General features: G+C 48.3%; 1 protein-coding gene across 3 annotated transcripts in view; it reads left to right on the top strand.

The window, feature by feature from the left end:
- The window catches only part of LOC135897789 (cytosolic endo-beta-N-acetylglucosaminidase-like), a 435,797-nt gene that overhangs the window by 222,496 nt on the left and 192,279 nt on the right, over positions 1 to 21,022 (top strand). For 2 of the 3 annotated variants that reach the window (XM_070521112.1, XM_070521111.1), the window contains exon 4: positions 13,519 to 13,836. The exons of the other annotated variant lie outside the window; for it this stretch is intronic. In XM_070521112.1, the coding sequence (XP_070377213.1) occupies positions 13,519 to 13,836 (318 nt within the window). The remainder of the gene's footprint in view (positions 1 to 13,518; positions 13,837 to 21,022) is intronic. 3 annotated transcript variants of the gene reach the window in all.

Genomic DNA, 21,022 nt, shown 5'->3' on the forward strand with positions numbered 1-21,022 from the left:
TACATGGAGCGAATATGCGACGAATAGTCGGCGTCCGACGCCCGGCGGCGCACGCGCGACGCCCGGCGCCGATGAAACGTCGTTCGCCACCGATCTTGCTGGCGCAGAAAAGTTCGTCGGGCGTCGACGATACCGGAAGCGGCAAACGAGCGGCGCCCCAAAGCGAGCCAATCAGGTCTCACTATCCGCCCCGACTTCCGACCTGGCTTCCCCGCTTGTCCGTGTATCCCGATCCCGCTCTATCAATCACGCTGGTCTCCCGCTTTTCATATTCATGGTATCCAAAGAGGCGCGGCTGGAATTTAACGACAAATTAATTTCGGCTGTTCAGAAGCGTGCCATCCTGTGGGACATTTCTAAACAAAATTTTACGCGTTTTTAGAGAGTTCCCCAATCCAAAAGCAATAATTGTTGTCGTTAAAGTTTTTTTTTTGTCACGTGCTTCACGACAGCGCTTTTGCCTCGTCTAGCCACTCTGATAACAACGCAGCGACTCGCCGGCGGCGGCCGCCGTGTCTTCGCTCCATGTAGCGCAGCCCGACGAACATACGGTGTCGCGCCGCGGCAGATTTTCTGCCGCCCGAACTTCGTCGTGAAAGTTGGCTCCATGTATTCTGGCCTTTACGCGTTAAGTGCTGCAGCGTCCCCAAGTTGGGCTCCATGCTGGGTGGCCGCCATTGCCGCCGAAGAGAAACTGAAATACCATGGGAACACCCGCATCTCCCCGTCTACTTGATCGTCACCCTTAGAAGAGGGGACGCACCGAAGACTTAAGTACATGTTTCACCCGCACTAAGAGACCTACCCGAAATATCACGTTGTGCACAGCGAGAACTCCGAAAAACAGGCCAGATTCATTTCCCTTTTCATAGTTGCAAAACGTTTAACCAAAGCCATAGGTCCAGGTTATAAAGTAACGAAAATGGCTAGCGGGGACCTTCTCCTTGAGATCCCTCAGAAACATCAGTACGAGAAGCTTGGTAGTCTTGTGGCATTTGGTAACATACCAGTTTCTGTTACACAACACCGAACAATGAATAGCTCACGGAGAGTCATGTCAGAGGCAGACCTCCAAAATTTGACAGAAGCTGAACTCCTGGAAGGGTGGAAAGACCGAAATCTCACTAATGTAAACGTATTAAACTTAGACGAGACAACAAGGAAATCCCCACTAAGCATCTTGCCCTAACTTTTGCATCCAGCGTACTGCCAGAAACCATTGAAACAGGATACATCAGGTTAAATGCGAAAACATATGCTCCAAACCCCAGACGTTGTTTCCAATGCCAAAGAATTGGTCATGGCTCGCAGAGCTGCCGTGGTCAAATAACCTGTGCAAAGTATGTAGTGCAGGGCAAGCCCTCCGACAACTGCAGTGGCACGCCTCACTGTGTAAACTGCAGTGGTGAACATCCAGCCTACTCACGCTCCTGTCCGAGCTGGAAGAAAGAAAAAAAGATAATCGCCCTTAAAGTCAAGGAAAATATTTCGTTTAAGGAAGCCCGTAAACGGTGCTCACCTTTCCACAGCACACCTTATGCTGATGCGGCGCGTCGGGGGGCAGCGTCACAGCGGTCATTGCCAAGTGCCCAGCCCACGAGCAGCGAGCAGGTACCTTTGGCTCCTGCACCCAGGGTGGAAGTAGGTAAGCCAACTCCATCCAACCAGTGCACAGGCCAGGCTGCCCTTGGGTTGCCGGCCACACAAGAGTTATCTGCGGCAGCCTGCGCTACACGCAGTGAACCCGCAGGACCGATAGCGGCCCTGAAGGTAGACGCAACCCAGGCTGCCCCAACCTCCCCGGCCCCTCCCAGTGCTGGCAACAGCCAGCGTAGCTCAATCCCACAGGCAGCCCCATCGACATCCGGGCTGGTGGCCGCAGGGGCCTTGCCTTCCGAGGCGGGGCTCTCTAAGGAAACTTCTCGCTCGCAAGAGCGCGTGTCCGCAGCCTCACTAGAGGCAATGGACACTACACCTGTCCTCAAAGCGCACCAAACACCTAAGCAGCGGCGAGGCTCCCTTGAACGCTCCAGAAAGGGCGAAACCCCGGTTACAGGGCCTCGAAACAGCTGTGTAATCTAAGGCATCACTGCCGTTTCCGTAAACACAGCACCAATTTCCTATAAAAATGGATACACAAATTATTCAGTGGAACGTCAGAGGTCTTCTTAGAAAGCTTGATGATGTGCCAGAACTCATCCACAAACATAATCCAAAAGTTCTGTGTTTACAGGAAACACACTTAAAATCCAAACACACAAACTTTCACCGACCGTATGTCACGTTTCGCAAAGACCGCGATGATGCTGTTGTATCATCAGGTGGTGTTACCATTTTTATCCATATAAGCATTTCGTGTCAGCGCTTACAGCTACAAACTTCCCTTGAAGCAGTGGCGGTTCAAGTTCTTCTCCTAAACAAACTCATCTCCATTTGCTCCCTTTACATACCCCCACATTACAAATTAAAGAAACATGAATTTCAGTACTTTATAGATGAATTTCCTGATCCTTACATTGTTCTTGGTGACTTCAATGCGCACAGTTACCTGTGGGACGACTCTCGTATAGATGCGCGAGGTCGTCTTGTTGAACAGTTCCTTTTCTCTTCTCGTGCGTGCCTTCTGAATAAGAAGGAAGCCACATATTACTGTCTTGCAAACAAAACCTTTTCTTCAATTGATCTCAGCATAGTTTCTCCTTCTATCCTGGCTGAACTCGAACGGGAAGTTACAAACAATCCTTACGGAAGCGACCACTTCCTCATACTGCTACAAGCACTTAAAGAAATTCAATATTCACCAAAGGCTCCTAGGTGGAAGATTGACACAACTGATTGGGAGAAATTCCGAGCCCTCACTAGTATGTCATGGGATGACATGTCCTCGTTAGGAATTGATGCTGCTGTGGACTATCTTACAGCATTCATATAGGCGCCGCATCTAAATGCATATCACAACTAAATGACTTGGCATGCAAACGGCGTGTTTCGTGGTGGAAGGACGACTGTAGGATCGCACGTAAGAAACAGCACAAAGCGTGGGGGTTGCTGCGCACCTCTCCCACTGCGGAAAATCTCATTAACTTTAAGCAAGTAAAATCCCAAGGTAGGAGAACGCGCCGACAGGCCAGAAGAGACAGTTGACAGAAGTTCTTATCGAGTATCAACTCGTATACAGATGAGGCGAAAGTCTGGAACAGTGTCAATACAATAAGAGGACGACAAACACATTCACTTCCTTTGGTAAACACAGAAGGCGATACCCTGCTTGAACAGGCAAACTCCCTTGGGGAGCACTTTGGGAGTGTGTCAAGTTCCAGCAATTATTCAAAACCCTTTCTCAAATATAAACAAATAGAAGAATGTAATCCACTCATAAGAAAGTGTCGGCAGAATGAACCGTTCAATCGTCCTTTTAGTATTCCAGAGTTGAGAGCTGCCTTGAGCGCATGCAAGAGCTCTGCACCGGCATCTGACAGAATCATGTATGAAATGCTCAAAAATTTACACAATGATACGCAAGTTACACTACTTAAACTTTTCAACACTATCAGGGATGCAGGGTACCTTCCAACCGCATGGAAAGAAGCCATTGTTGTCCGTGTTTTGAAGCAAGGCAAGAACCCTTCCTCAGTGGCAAGTTACCGACCGATAGCCTTCACAAGTTGCATTTGTAGGTTATTTGAAAAAATGGTAAATAAGCGACTCATCCATTTTCTTGAAATGAGCAAAATGCTTGATCCCCATCAGTGCGGCTTCCGAGAAGGGTGCTCCACAACCTATCATGTGGTACGTGTTGAAGGAAATATTCGTGACGCATTTGTACACAAACAGTTTTTCTGATCCATATTCCTCGACTTGGAGAAGGCGTATGACACAACGTGGCACTACGGCATATTGAGAGATTTGTCAGAAATGGGCATTCACGGTAGTATGCTAAACATAATAAAAAGCTACTTGTCCAATCGTACATTCCGGGTAAAAGTCGGCAATGTACTGTCACGTCCTTTTACACAGGAAACTGGTGTACCCCAGGGAGGCGTGCCCAGTTGCACACTCTTCATTGTTAAGATGACAACACTCTGTGCTTCCTTACCACCGGCTATTTTGTATTCCGTCTACGTGGACGACATTCAAATGGGTTTCAAATGCTGTAACCTCGCAGCGTGCGAGACACAGGTACAGCATGGTTTGAACAAGGTCTCAGGGTGGGAAGAGAAAAATGGATTTCAAATCAATCCTCACAAGAGTTCTTGTGTTCTGTTTACAAGAAATAGAGGCCTGGTTCCGAATCCTTGCTTAGAACTGTGTGGACAACAGAGACCTGTAAACAAAGAACACAAATTTCTAGGTGTTATACTTGACGATGGACTCACTTTCGTCCCACACATTAAACATCTTAAAGAAAAATGTCTGAAAAAAATGAACCTAATGAAGCTTCTATTGCAGACTACGTGGGGTAGTGACAGGACGTGCTTAATGAATCTCTATAAGACCCTGATTCGGTCACGATTAGAGTATGGTGCCGTGATCTATCACTCTGCCGCACCGAGCGCGCTAAGGATGCCAGATCCGGTCCACCATCTAGGAATCCGCTTAGCCATGGGCGCTTTCAGAACAAGTCCCATTGAAATTTTATATGTAGAATCAAATGAGTGGTCATTTCATCTGCAGAGAACATACATCAGCCAAACATATTTTTTGAAAGTGCACTCTAAACCTCAACATCTATATTTTAATACCGTTAACGATATGACGTATGCTGCACTCTTTCGTAATCGTCCCTCCATAAGACAGCCTTTCTCTCTGCGTGTGAGGGAGCTTAGTCATGAAATGCATGTTCCACTCCTCGAGCTTCGCCTAATGTCTCCAGCTAAGCTGCTACGTCTTTGGGAGTAGCAGCTGATACAATGCGATATATCTTTCATGGAACTTGCAAAACACGCTCCAGAGATGGAAATCCAGATGCATTTCCGGGAACTGCAGTACAAACATTCCAGCACGGAGTTCTACACAGACGCATCGAAGTCACACGACGGGGTGTCCTATGCAGCGATTGGTCCATCCTTCTCGGAAACCGATGTACTGCAACTGGAAACAAGCATCTTTACGGCTGAGGCCTACGCACTGTTGTCGGCAGTAAAGTATATAAAGAAATAAAAATCCTGAAATCAGTTATTTATACCAACTCCCCTAGTGTTGTGAAGGCCTTGATGTCATTCTGTAAACACAAAAATCCAGTAATTAATAAACTCTACTCCGTCCTGTGTAAAGACATATATCTAACCAACATGTGATTTTATGCTGTGTGCCTGGACATAGGGGCATCGAGGGTAACGTGCTAGCGGAGCAGATGGCCACATCAATTTCATTGCATACAGTTAGTCCTACTGCTTCGGTCCCTGTCACAGACCTGAAGCCTTTCTTAAGAAGGAAACTGCGAAACCACTGGCAACGTACGTGGGACGCAGAAGTAAATAACAAACTGCACGTTACAAAGCCACAGTTAGGTTCTTGGCCCTCCGTAACAAAATCACGGCGAACAGATGTCCTATTCTGTCGCCTCAGAATAGGACACACTTTTGGCACGCACAACTTTTTACTTACTGAAAATGATCCTCCAACCTGCGGTAGATGCGGGGAGAGGCTGACCGTCCTCCACGTCCTCTTGGAGTGTCGGGCAGCCGAATCTGAAAGAAAGAAACATTTTCCTTTAGCATGCCGGCAGCGCACCCGCCCCCCCCCCCTTCATCCAGTAATGTTTCTCGGCCCAGAACCGCTATTTGACACCAACGCAGTCCTAAGTTATTTGAAAGACGTTGTGTTGTATGTTGTTAGTCCCACATGTTCGTAGCGTCTCCTCTCTTCAGAGGATGGCGCTGTGATAGCTCTTTAGTATAGCACATGCCCCTAGGCCCTTGTGTTTCAAGGGCGCCGGCGACGCAGCAATGCTCCAGGTAATTTTACCATCTCATATATTTTCTATTCCGCATCATTCTTTTACGATGGATTTTAATGCTCATAGAACACGTTATTTGTCATCGACATAATCTTATTGCAGAATGATATTACGCACTATACAGCGACTATTTTTAACGCCTCTTTACAGCCACGCCACACCAACTTCATAGATCTCATACCTACATAGCAAACGCATCACCACAGACCTGGCGCTCTTTGGCCATATCTGGCTTTTGCGCCAATAAAAACAATTCATTCATTCATTCATTCATTTATTCGTTCATTCTACATTCATTCATTCATAGAAGAGGCTGAAGAAGCTATTAGATTGGGAAGGCTTAGGAGTGAGGATCAACGGCGACTATCTCGACAACTTTTGATTTGCACATAAAATCGTCCTGTTCAGCAACACAAGGGATGAAATGCAATAAATGATTGAGGACTTTGACCGAGAAAGTCTCAAACAAGGGTTGAAAATTAGCATGCAGAGGACACAGCTAATGGTTGATAGTCTCGCAAAGGAATGTTAATTCATGACCACCAGTCCGCCTCTTAGGTGCCGGAATACGCTTGTCTGGGTAAATGATACAAAGGGGACCCTGATCCTGGAAGTACTTAAAGAAAAATAAAAATGTGTTGGAGTCCATATGGCATGCGTAACCAAATCCTGACTGGACGCTTACAATTGTCGCTGAAAGGAAAAGTGTACAATAACTGCATTTTACTGGGGATAAGATGTTTGGTAGAAACTTGTAAGTCAGCAAAGAAGTTCTACAACAAGTTATGGACAGCTCAAAGAGTGAGGTAAAGAAAAATGTTAGCCGTAATGTTAAGAGAAATCAGGACAGCGGTGGGGATCAGAGAGCAAATGGCGATAACCGATATTCTAGCTGAAATTAAGAAATAGATCTGGACGGTACAAGTAAAGCATAAGGCAGACAACCAGTGGACCATTAGAGTTAGGGCATGGGTGCCAAAGGAAGGGAATCTCAATCGAGGACGGCAAAAAATGAGGTGCAGGGATGAAATTAGGCGGCGCAAGTTGGATTCAGCTAGCACAAAGCAGGATGAATTAGAGATCTCCAGAAGAAGCCTTCGTCCTGCAGCAGACAAAAATAGGCTAATGATGATGAATATTACTGTCATAATAAAAGTGACGACAGATGCGCACGAATTCTATAAGCGACAACAGGCAATATTGCATAGCGAAAGGAGACGTTCTGTAGATTGCTTTGGGGAATTGGCAAATGCTCGTAGATAATGTATCGACCGGGTCCCGGTCGAAGAACCCAGTAGCATGCGTGTCAAGACAACAGTGAACTCGTGTTCATTGCGCTGGGCATTTTATACCAGAGCGAGGGAAAGGGGGTAGTGGAAATAAAGGGCAAGGAAAGGCACGTGTTGTTCCAGCACGCAAAGATAGCCTGTGCTCGTTGAACTGATACGATACATCTTCCCCTTGAACGCCGTTGGTTTGTCTGCTGGAAGTTTTGATCGTATCCCCGACGTTCAGGAAGACGGGTGTGATGCAGCGACTTGCGTTGTGGCAGAACTTGTTGTGACGGTGACTGTATACAATTACCTTGTTGCGAAAGTGGCTGTGTACAACTAACTTGTTGCGAAGGTGGCTGTGTACAACTAACTTGTTGCGAAGGTGGCTGTGTACAACTAACTTGTTGCGATGGTGGCTGTGTACAACTAACTTGTTGCGAAGGTGACTGTGTACAACTAACTTGTTGCGAAGGTGGCTGTGTAGAACTAACTTGTTGCGAAGGTGGCTGTGTACGACTAACTTGATGCGAAGGTGGCGGTGTACATCTAACTTGTTGTGAAGGTGGCTGTGTGCAACTTGCCACTGGCGCACTTGACGAGTCAGATGTGCGAGATTCTAGAGAGGCCGGAACTTGGTATTCGTAGTACTCGTAATAATCGTAATACTCTTCGTCTGTAGTGTCCTCAAAAGGTTCGCTCATTGCTAGGAGGTGCTGCCGATTACGGCGCAAGGTATTACGGTCCTTCCACATGGAAGGAACGTGGTCAGATTGATCGAAGCACCTTGGCTTTTCGTGCCCATGCCATCCCCTATATGCGTACGACGTCGTGGCTGTTGAGGCCTGGAAGTACGCGTCTGTTGCGCTTGCCCTGCTTGTGCTTTCTGACTCGCGTGGCAGCAAGGGGTCCGAAGTCCAGCGTGGGCGTGCGCAGACGTCTTCCCTGCAGCAGCTCCCCTGGTGACCGGCCATCCTCCAGTGGACTTGTTCTGTGATTCAGGACACCAAGCCAAAAGTTTTCATTCGCATCTTTTGTCTTTTTTAGAATGCGCTTTATTATCTGTACACTTTTCTCGGCAAGACCGATTGACTGAGGGTACTCCGGGCTGGATATGGCATGTTTGAAATCGTACTGCTGAGCAAATAGCGCAAACTTATAGCGCAAAACTGTGGGTCATTGTCTGTGCAAACGTCGCTCGGTATACTATAATGGGAAAATATGGCCCCCGATTTTCGTATCACAGCACTGGCTGCGGTATTAGGCAATAGTTCCACGTCAGGGAAGCTCGACATGGGGTCATAGGCACACAGGTAATGTTGGCTGCCGTACTGAAATAACTCGACACCAACACAGTACCAGGCTTGTTTGCGTGTTGGGCGCAAGATGAATGGTTCTGACTGGTGCTTATACGAATAGGTCTGGCATACTGGTCATTTGTGGATTAGCATTTCAATGTCAGCATTTAGGTTTGGCCAGTATACCAACTGTCTTGCTCGGGCTTTGCATTTTCCAATGCCGAGATGCCTTGCATGAATACGCTTTAATATGTCCAAGCGCATGTTACTTGGCACTGCCACCTTCGTTCCTTTCAAAAGGATTCCTTTTACTACAGAGACCTCAGAAGCAACAGGCTTTAGCGCACCTTCCGCAGCACACCCCTGCGCGAGCTTTTGTAGTAACTGGTTTCTTTCACTTACGAGTGCCGATACTACGGTGACTCCGTGAACTTCGACGTCACCTGATGGGGAGGCTGTGTCATCTTGAGGAGCAGGTGCCCGGGAAAGCATGTCTGCCACCACCATCTGCTTTCCGGGAACAAAAGACAAGGAGCAATTATATTTTAACAACGCAGAAAGAAACGTTGTACGCTTGGCGGCATATCAGCAATGGTTTTTTTTTGTATGTCAGTTAAGGGGGATGGTCACTCTCAAGAAGGAACGGGTGGCCGTATGCAAAGTGATAAAACTTTTCACATCCGAAAATCAACGCCCGAGATTCCTTTCCGATTTGCGAATAGCGCTGCTCCGATTCGCTCAGAGCTCTTGAAGCGTAAGGCACAGGCCTCCAGCTGAGGTTTTTAGCGCACGAAAAGGGACGAGAGACAGAGGCAAGACGCGGACACAGCGCTAACTTCCAACAATTGTTTTATTCTACGAAGCGGTACACACACACACACACACACACACACACACACACATATATATATATATATATATATATATGTAACAGACAACAGCGTATGCATGCGCGTATGTACCGGTTTCTAATCAAATGAGACAAAAACGAGACGTGTAATGTAAAGTGATATCGATGATGCAAAAACGACCATGCATAGTCAAAGCATTTTTTTTGTAATTGCAAGATTAAAATGTCATCTCCATCGGGAAACCCTCTGTGCCACGTTTAAAAAATGGAATTCTTTTTTTTGAAAGATCGATTGAGAGGTGCTAACACAAGTGTTCCTCAAATTAGTGATCTTCACGGCTTCAATAATCTCACGTGTTTGCGTTGGGCTTCTTCCTATCACAGTGCAATGTTTATAAATGGGACTGCACCCCCGTTTCCTGCAGTGAAAAGCCAGATACCCAACTCCTCCAGTTCACACATTATTTGCTTGTTCACTCAACATATCATTTACCCACCTTCCTGTTTGGCCGATGTATTTTCTTGCCGCACGACAGGGGAAGTTCATACACGATATTGTTCTCACAAAGAGCGCAGCATTCCTTGTGATTTGTCCGGCAACTGGCCTTCTCAGAACCACAGTAGCTGGCCTTGAACAAGTTGGACAGCTTGATTGGCGCTGAAATATGACGCTTAAATGTGCGTTATTGCCAATCTTCTGCAGTCTGTGCGAAATATCGTGGATGTGCGGTATTATTGCGCGTTTCTGCTTCACTCGCGCAATTTCCGGTGAAGTAAACTGCTCATCCTGTCGCCCGCGTTTTGCGGTCTTAAGGAGACCTTTGGCCACAGCTGTGATGATATGCTGCGAAAAACCGGCCTGTTTCAGGCGATCCACTTGCGCCAGAAAACTGGACAAGCACTTGTGAGGGCATGAGTGGCGAAGCGCATTCATTAGGGTTGATTTTGCAATGCCCCTCTTAACCAACTTATAGTAGCCCAATGAAAATTGCAGTAGCGGCTTGTTCGCCCTCGGTTCATATGTCCAGCACAGCTGGTGTCCCTGAAAAACATTCTTATATCGAGGAATCGCAAAGTACCATCCTGTGGCGTTTCCTGCGCTTCATGCGTAACAGTGAGTGGTTGTAAACACTTGTTGAAAAGATCTAGCACTTGCGTAACATCAAGACAAACCTCCCCGCTAGGACTTGGATCGAGAAACACAAGGTAGTCGTCAACGTACCTATACAACTTTTTCACATTTGAGTTTTCTAATCTGGCATCCAGTATCCTGTTTACATGAGCAAGATAAAGGTCACTCAAAATTGGGGCAATAGATGAACCAATGCAAATTCGTTGCTTTTGAAAATAAACACTTCCATCCCATTTGGAGAACGCCTACAGCTACTTCCGTGAAGTTGCATCAGCGCCGAGCCGACACCGTACTGCGAAGCGTCTGATGTTATCTTTGTTTCTCTGCCGGTCTCGAAAATTGCTAGAAGTGGCGATTTACTGAGCTTTTTGCATATAGCCTCCCGCTTGCTCCCATGATTAGGCGTCCAGTCAAACGCAACATCGTTTTTTAGCAACGAACGCAAAATGGAAGTCCGCTGAGAGAGCGACGTCACGTATTTGCCAAAGTAGTTGACAACGCCTAAGAGCCTCTGTACCGCTAGCTTGTTCTGTGGTGCCAGCATCTTCAGCAGAGGTTCGACCAAAGCAGGGTCAGGACGTATGCCCCTATTGCTAATAATGTTACCAAGAAATAAAACTTCCTCAACACTGAACAGGCATTTTGACGCATTAAATGTCAGCCCCGCGTTTGCTGCTGCTCGTAGTGCGTTTCTCAGCCTATCATCGTGTTCTCTGGTAGCGCCCCAAATGAGCACATCATCTACATATGCACGCACACCCGGCAGGCCATCGAATATCTCATTGAGCGCCTTCTGAAACACTTCGCTTACCAATGAAATTCCAAAAGGCAGTCGAAGAAACCGGCAACGGCCAAAGGGAGTTCATATTTTGGAAGACTGCTCATCCGGGGGGATCTGATGAAGTCCGGCGTTAGCGTGAAGGCGAGAAAATGCGCCTGCCAGCTACACTTCTATGTCTTCTCAGCGGGCCATCTGATAATGCTCCCTCTTAAGGGATTCATAATTTTTTCTCGGGTCCACGCATACCCGCAACTTGTGTTTCTTAAGCACGATGACCAGTCGGCTTACCCAATCTGTCGTGCTGCTCACTTTTTGAATGATGCCCTCCGCTTCCATTCGCTGTAGTTCCACACGGAGAGGTTTTCGGAGCACCAAAGGCACTCGTCTGGCTGGCTGGACGACGGGCACAGCATCCTCGCGAAGGGTGATCCTGTATTCGCGCTGTACACGGTCTGTTCCCTTAAAAAGCTGCGGAAATCTCTCGACGACCACTGATCTGCTGCTCGTTGTTACAGCATCAACATTCCACTTGATAAGCCCCAAGTCCTCGGAGGCTTTTAGGCCCAGGAGGGCGCTGTGGTCTTTCTTAACAACGAAAAAGTCAGTGTATATCTCATGGTCACTAACCGCAATGTGCGTCGAAAATGTGCCGCTCTATTTGATGACACTGCCGCTATACGATCGTAGAACTGCGTGACTTGTCTTGAGCGAACCGGCTTTCAATTTTCGAAAAAGCGAGAGAGGTGTAAGGTTTGCTTGAGACCTTGTATCGATATTGAAGTTGATGGCCTTACCTTCAATATTTACCGTCATGGTCCAGTCCTGGTCACTGCTAATATTTCCGATGGCGACGTCCAACACATTGCAATCATCGTTTCGGTCCTGCGTCTTCGAATCGTGCTGTACCTCACGGACGGTTTCTCTTGTTTCGCAGCATGAGGCAAAATGGTTACGCCCCTTGCACAAGTAGCACGTTTTCCCGTAGGCTAGACAGCATCGTGCTGCATGTGTTCGGCTGCAGCGGGAACATTTAAAGACCGGCCGTGGTCCATGCGCAGCGCTTCAGCTCGACGATGCCTCAAGCACGTGAAGTTCCCCGTCTGTTTTCCGCCACAGCGCGTTCTCGCGTGCTGACGTTTCCACCGCCTTGCATAGAGCAAAAGCTTTATCCAGGGTAAGCAACTTGTCCATTAGCATCTTCGCTCGGAACTTCGGGGAATTAGTACCAAATACAATTTGGTCCCACACCATCTCGTCCATCATCGTTCCGAAGTTGCAGAACTGTGCTTTCTCTTCAGCGTGCTAAGGAACTGTTCAAAACGTTCAGCTTCGTTCTGGAGTCGAGAGCGGAAGACGTAACGCTCGTGAATCATGTTTTGTTGCTCGACGTAGTATTCCTCAAATTTATCTATGACAGTCGCATAGTCTTGCTTGCCCTCGCCTTCGCTGAACGTGAAGTTAATGTAAACTTCGAGGGCCTCGTCACCAGCCACGCCGAAGAAAAGTGCTGTCTTCGCTGCCCCTGACCTCGATTTTTCAGAGCATTCCGTGACTGCCAGAAAGAAATCAAACTTTTTCCTGAACTGCTTCCAAGTCCTTCCTTCGTTGGTCACGAAGCCCAGAGATTCCGGTGGCTTGACGTACTCCATGTCCTTGGTCTTCTGTTGCAGGTATACAGGGCTTCAGTATCCCACTTCTTGACACCATGTATCGACCGGGTGCCGGTCGAAGAACCCAAGAGCATGCGTGTCAAGACAACAATGAACTCGTGTTTATTGCGCTGGGCATTCTATACCAGAGCGAGCGAAAGGGGGTAGTGGAAATAGAGGGCAAGGAAATGCACGTCTAGTTCCAGCACACAAAGATGGCTTGTGATCGTTCAGCTGATACGATACAGATAAGTTGGTGGTACCACTTGAGAACCTGTTGCAGTCGAAAAAATTAAGTACATGAACGGGCTATGGCGCAGCGCGGCTGAACACGAGGTAATCGTTCGACCCGGCCGTGCCACATTTTGATTGAGGCGAAATGCAAAAACATTTGTTTGCATCAACGTGAATAACCAGGTATATAGTCAAAATTTATCTGGAGCGCCCCACTACGGCCTGCTTCATAATCAGATTATTATTTTTGCAGGTAACACCTCAAATTTTAATTCTTGTAATAGAGAGCCGAACTGAAGATTGACCGCCTGCTGACTGCTCTCTTTCTCTACACGTTTTTTTAGGACAGGTCCTGCGTGCCGGTGCTCAAGGAGTTCCTCTGCTTGGTGAAGGAACAGACGCATAGTGCCGTTCCAGGCTCACTGGTCATCTGGTACGACAGCGTGGTGCGAGACGGCAAGCTCGCCCATCAGAACAGGCTCAACAGCAAGAACGTCGTCTTCTTCGATCTGTGCGACGGCATTTTTCTCAACTACGACTGGACTGAAGAAATGCTGGAGAAGTCGGCGCGATACGCACACTACCGCAAAAGCGACGTCTACGTTGGCATCGATGTGTTCGCCCGAGGCACCGACTATCCCGGAGGATTCGAAACGTACGCGGTAGGTCACTTTCGGCTGTTAGGCTCACGCGCGCTGCCAGTTGTCTGAAGCAAACATACAAACGTACTTTTGTGCGCTATTTTCAATAGGAGCAGATATGCTGCCACCGTCCATGCTAATATATTGACACGCGTATTCGACTTAGAAGACAACGACGATGGGGGCAATAACGGACTCCGTCTAGTGGGTAGCTGAGGTTGGGGAGAGGACTAAGAAGACGTGCCTCCGTTCCGTTTGTTTTTTGAACAGGTTGTCCTGTTGTTCTTGAACGTCTCCCTGTCTTCTGTCCGCGTTATACCGCGACACTCGTGGAGGCGCTGGGTACTGAGTTCGCCTGATGCTCCGGAGTCCTTCTGGGAGTCGTTCATCTAGCCCGGAGGCATTGTCACCAGTTACGACACCCGTGCATCGCTTTAGTCGCTGACTGCTAGGCCTTGCCCTGTAATTTTCCCCTCTTCAACCACCTCTCTCCGGCAGCACTACACATGTCGTAATGGTCGAGACCAGCTCACCGCAAGCATCCCAAAGCAGCCGGTTTCCCAGTGCACAACAGGTAACCGTTCTGCATCCACTGGTTCCCGATCGCTATCGCGGTGCAGTCTTCGAAGACATTGAAGACTGGCTTGACAAGTATGAACGCGTCGCACAGATTAACTAGTGGACTGAGCAGCAAAAGCGTTCCCACATCTATTTCGCCCTTGACGACAGTGGCCGTACTTGGTACGAGAACCGTGAAGCTAGCCTGACGACGTGGAATGACGTTCGGCAGAAGATCACGGATACTTTTGCAAGTATCCACGCTGCAGGATGGAGCTATGGGTGCAACAGCCTAATGAGTCGGTCACAATGTTCACCGAGGACATGACCCGCCTCTTTCGTACAGCCGACCGGAACATGACCGAAGATAGGAAGTTGCGCTACCTCATGCGAGGTTAAAAGAGCAGTTGTTCGCGGGCTTGTGCGGAATCCACCAGTCACCGCCACTGACTTTATCATAGAGGCTGCGGCTATTGAGCGGGCCCTTCATCAACACTGCAGGCAGTACGATCGACTGTCCACCAGCAATGCAATCAATGCCGCCGCAGGGATGGCCGAGTATCAGAATTCCTTGCGTGAATTGATCAGAGAGCTTGTCACAGAGGAAGTGCAAAAGATTCTGACACCGACGTTGGATAGACCTGTAGCATCAATCGCTGAAGTAGTGCGCGACAAAATCAGGCAGGCGTTCCCGGCAGCCGATTTTCAAGATCACCAGCGTCCCATGACTTACGTCGCCGCTGTCCGATGTCCACCACCCGTCACGTCCACACCGCCATACTACCAGCCTCCAACAGCCGCTTCTTGGTCGCCGCCGCAAGAGGATCCTTCAAGGCGCGTACCCGTTATGCCGCTGCAGTCACACCAGCAGCCGTTGTTCGCCACCCTTGGTCAACGCCGCAAAACGACGCTACGGGATGGCCTCAATTTCAGAAAACCTACGTATGGCGCACCGTTGATAGGCGACCACGTTGCTTTCATTGCAGAGGCGCCGGCCATATGTCGTGTAATTGCTGGCATCGCGACACGTCATTTCGACCTCATCGTCCGTCGTCCTACGGTCGACGTGCAAATGACGATTCCATGCTACGCCGCGACGACACTACTTTTCGGGAACCTCCAATAGCGCACCCGAATTACGAATCCGTGCCCAATGATATGTCCGATTTCGGCCAACGATCGCGTTCTCCAATCCCTCCACGTCAGATGGCTTCACCTACTGGACGTACTTTTGCTGACCTCCGAGGACGAAGGTCACCCAGCACACACCGGGAAAACTCAAGGCGGCGACCTCGGGGGGTAAGGTTGCAGGCCCGCCGCAAGACAATACAAAGCCCCCAACACTCCCGCTGCAGAATGCTGTGAAGCCGATAAACACCGAAAAAATTGTAAGCGCCGACATTGATGTTTTGGTGGACGGACAACCAGTGACAACGTTAGTCGACACTGGTGCCGACTTCTCTATAATCGGTCAGGAACTCGTCCTCCACCTGAAGAAAGTAAGGATGCCATGGACGGGACCTCACATAAGGATGGCAGGCGGCCAATTACTGATGCCTACTGGGAGATCTACTTCTAGAATTAATATCGGGGATTCTTCTTTCGTGGCCGCTTTCATCGTTCTGCCTGTGTGCTGTAAAGATTTGATTATTGGAATGGATTTTCTGAATGAATATGGCGCCGTAATTAACATTTCCCGATCGCATGGTGACGTTTTATAAGAGTCCTGGTTTAGACTATTGCTTAACGCCGCAACAACACTCGTTTCGTGTAACAGAAGACGACGTTGTTATCCCACCTTGATCGTGTGTCCTTGTTTCGGTAGCATGTGACGTACCGTTTCATTGCGAAGGCGTTGCCGACCAAATAACCACGTTGTTGTACATTCATGGTATCTCGGTCGCACGAAGAATCGTAAATGTCACCGAAGGGCGCACCAACCTGTGGCTAACAAATTTTAGCACAGCGACAGCGACAGCGCCTTCCGCAAGGCACGGCTGAGGCTTATTTTGATGGTGTTGTCGATGTCCGCGGCTGCTGTTGACTACTCGAAGAAACGCCTACGCATGACCTGCCTCCTGTACTTGACGTCAGCACTGCTTTGGCGCCACACGAACGAGAACGGCTTCATACGCCGCTGGCCAAATTCAGCGACTGCTTTGCGTCGACGTCCAGCGTCGGTCGGACACCTCTAACAAAGCACCGAATAATTACAGAGGATACGGCAAGACCAATTCACCAAAATCCTTATCGTGTTGCTCCCACATAACGTGAAGCCATCAAGTGACCAAATCAAGTCGCAAAAATGCTTAAAGACGACGTGATCCAACCATCAATGAGTCCCTGGACATCTCCTGTAGTTCTAGCCAAGAAATAGGACGGCAGCTTGCGTTTCTGTGTGGACTACCGAAAATTAACTCACGTGACAAAGATGTTTACCCACTTTCCCGTATAGACGATTCACTCGACAGGCTTCGACACGCGCGTTACTTCTCTTCAATGGATTTGAAAAGCGGATATTAGCAAATCGAGGTAGACCCGATAGACCGCGAAAAAACTGCTTCTGTGGCACCAAACGGCCTATACAAACTTATGGTCTTGCCTTTCGGCTTGTGCTCTGCCCCTGCTACGTTACAACGCCTCATGGACACTGTGCTTTCCGGCCTGAAGTGGAAAACCTGCTTAGTATATTTGGACGACGTCATCGTGTTCTCCGCAATATTTGAAGAAGATCTCGAACGGCTTGAAGCGGTTCTGTAGTCCATCCGGTCCGCCGGCCTTACCCTGAAACCGGAGGAGTGCCACTTTGGCTTTGCGGAACTACAGTTTCTTGGTCACGTCGTCAGCCACGCAGGTGTCCACCCGGATCCCGAAACAATTGCCGCCGTCGCACAGCTTCCCGTAACACCCAATAAAAAGGCTGTCAGGCGCTTCCTCCGCCTCTGTGCCTATTACCGGCGGTTTATTGCAGACTTCGCTCATATCCCGTCACCATAACTCGCCTGACGAGAGACGACGTTGGTTTTGCGTGGGGTGACGATGAGCAAGGTGCATTCAAGGACTTGCGGGAACGTCTCCAGACACCTCCAGTGCTTGCTCACTTTGAATTAAGACGGCAAGCTGGGCGAGTTGGTGATTGAACATGTTCTTGTGGGTGGGCAGCGCGACCCGGACGAAGGACAAAAGAAAGGACACAACACGAGCGCAGACTAACAACTGTTGTTGTTAGTCTGCACTCGTGTTGTGTCCTTTCTTTTGTCCTTCGTCCGGGTCGCGCTGCCCACCCACAAGAACATGCTCACTTTGATGAGACCGCTCCTACATTGCTCCACACTGATGCAAGCAATGTTGGCTTAGGAGCAGTTCTTGTGCAACAGCGGGAGGGCACAGAAAGAGTACTTGCCTATGCAAGTAGAACACTCTCAGGCACAGAGGCTAATCACTCCACGACTGAGAAAGAATGCCTCGCCGTAGTATGGGCGGTTATGAAATTTCGCCCATATATGTATGGCCGCCACTTCACAGTTATAAGCGACCGCCATTCACTGTGTTGGTTGACAAACCCTAAAAATCCTTCGGGACGGCTGTCGCATTGGAGCCTAAAGCTGCAAGAGTTCGACATGACTGTGACGTACAAGTCGGGGAAATAGGACGGCAGCTTGCGTTTCTGTGTGGACTACGGAAAATTAACTCACGTGACTGCTTGTCTCGATCACCGATAGAGTTACCTGCTCCGCCCAAAGAAGAAGACTCAGCATTTCTTTGTGTTATGGACACATCCGCGATCGCGCAACAACCCTGAGTTGCTTGAACTAATCAATTACTTAGAGCGCAGATCTGCGAAACCACCTAGAGTTTTCGCAAGAGGACTGTTGTCGTTTTGTTTGCGGGCGAAAGTACTTTACAAATGAAACTCTTCTTTGACCGGGTCCCCCTATCTGCTCGTCATTCCTGCAGCTCTTCGTATGGAAGTACTTGAAGCCTGTCGCAACGAGGTGACTTCTGGTCACTTAGGCTACACGAGAACGCTGGCCAGAGTGCAGCAGAGGTACTACTGGCCTAGATTTACCACCACCGTTAAACATCACGTTCGCACTTGCCTCGACTGCCAGAGGCGCAAGTCACCTCCGTCGAAACCAGCCGGCCTCCTACAACTCGTCCAGGTTCCTCGAAGACCATTTGACCAAATCGGTATGGATATATTGGGCCCACTTCCTACTTCTACTGCAGGCAATCGCTTTGTTATCGTCGCAACCGACTATCTCACACGTTACGCTGAAACAACAGCAATCCAGAGAAGTACAGCAGCCGCGGTGGCGCGATTTTTCATTGAGCATGTTGTGTTGCGACACGGTGCACCAACCGTCGTAATAACAGACCGAGGAACAGTAATCACGGCTGCACTCTTAGATCTCGTCTTGCTGCTAAGTGGAACGTCTCATCCGAAGTCAACCGCCTACCATCCACAAACTAACGGATTAACAGAACGCCTAAACAAAGCAATTGAAGACATGCTCTCCATGTACGTGGATGTTGAACAGAAAAATTGGGACGACGTCCTACCTTATATCACCTTTGCATACAACACGCGAAACAAGAGACAACGCGCATGACTCTGTTCACCCTTGTTCATGGACGGGATGTACGAACGATGTTGGATGCAATGCTTCCACACGACTTTGACGACACTGATACGGAAGCCTGCCTCCCAGCCTTTGGGATCAAAGGCCTTCCGGAGGCATAGGAGATATTTCCATGTTCTTGTATTTTAGCGTCATGATCACTTACCAAGCATACTATACCCATAGACAACTACATATGTCACTATCATAATTTTATACTATATATCATTTTACGCTTCTATGATACGCATTGATTTTAGGCCACTTTACAGCCATGTTACATCCCACCATCGAAACTCACAAATCAGCGCTTAACAACACATAATTAGTCATGGCGCTCTTTGGCCATCCCTGGCCCTTGCGCCACTAAACAATACACATTCATTCTGATACGGAAGCCGATGTATTTACGCAACATGCAGAAGAGGCTCGGCAGCTCGCACGCTTGCGGACCTGCCAGCAGCAAGACTGCGACGCATGGCGCCATGATCTTAACCGTCGAATGGTCATCTATGACGTCGGCGACAGAGTGTTGGTTTGGACACCCATACGGAAATGATGCCTCTCCGAGAAGCTGTTAAGAGGATACTTGGGACCATATCGAGTATTGCGCCGACTCAGTGATGGCACGTACGAGGTCGTCCCCGATAATGCCAGTTGTACGCGGCGCTGCACGCATTGTCCTGAACTTGTGCACGTTGTCCGCATGAAGCCGTATGTGAGCGAATAACTATGCGAGAGACTCTGACTTCCGCGAGTGACATTTCTGGTTTAGCATCGGCGCGATGCTCTTTTAGGGAGGGGCAAATGACGCGTATATTCTTCTTACAAGGCAACGACGATGGGGGCAATAACGGACTCCGTCTAGTGGGTAGCTGAGATTGGGGAGAGGACGAAGAAGACGTGCCTCAGTTCCGTTTGTTTTTTGAACAGGTTGTCCTGTTGTTTTTGAACGTCTCCCTGTCTTCTATCCGCGTTGTACCACGACAATATAAAACTAAAGGCGTTAAAATCATAGCGCGAAATGACAAGTTCAAAGGCCCAGTGCACGGAGGAGACGCGATGAGCACTGCCTGCGATTTTACCTTTTCTTGCAGCGCTATCATTTTTACTTTACGAACCAACTCGCCCAAGAAGTATAGAACGGACAGCGAGAATAACATGGGCACAGAAGGGGCATGTACTAAGGACAGTTACAGAGTTTCAACTATATTTTAGAAACTTCATAACACAAAAAGAGGCGCAATATAAACAGGCATATTTATGCTTGGCGTAACGTTGAAAGTGGTTTGGATCAGAGTGCAAATGCATATATCCGATATTCTAATTCACATTAAGAGAAAAAAAAATGAGCTGGGCAGGTCAAGTAATGCGCAAGTTACATAACCGGTGGGCGAGTAGTATTACAGAATGGGAACCAAGAGAAAGGAAGAGCAGTCGAGGACGGCGGAGCACTAGGTGGAGAGATCAAATTAGAAAATTCGCGGGTGCTAGTTGGAATCGGTCGGCGCAGGAAGGGTGTAATTGGAGATTGCAGGGAGAGGCCTTCGTCCTGCAGCGGACATAAAACAGGCTGCTGCTGATGAAGATGAAGAAGACGAAGAAGGAGGAGAAGAAGAAGAAGAAGAAGAAGATGATGATGATGATGATGATGATGATGATCCCTTTTAGCTAAGTGTTACTGCCGTTGGCACTTTTGCGTAGTTTTCTTTCCTTACCGTTGTTGTGCTTTCTTTTTGTTCTTTGTATTTGTGTGTTTTCTCGCATGCTCCATTTGCTTTAACAATTCAGAAACGGCAAATAATTAAGCCCGATAGTTCGTAATTCAGCGGGGTTTTTGTAAAGGGCCTTATCACGCGGTCTTTTTTTTTCAAGAGATTTACATGTTGATTGGTATGCTTAGATTACTGAGTGTGGCGTGTTCTTACAGCTGTGCGGCATATTCGTTACATCTATCTGTAGTTTATTTCTTATACGTCCTTGCACACTGCCCCGATGCGTATTGTTTTGCCCTAGTACATAGAGTG

Source organism: Dermacentor albipictus, chromosome 7 (assembly GCF_038994185.2).
Source record: "Dermacentor albipictus isolate Rhodes 1998 colony chromosome 7, USDA_Dalb.pri_finalv2, whole genome shotgun sequence".
NCBI classification, from domain to species: Eukaryota; Metazoa; Arthropoda; class Arachnida; order Ixodida; family Ixodidae; genus Dermacentor; species Dermacentor albipictus.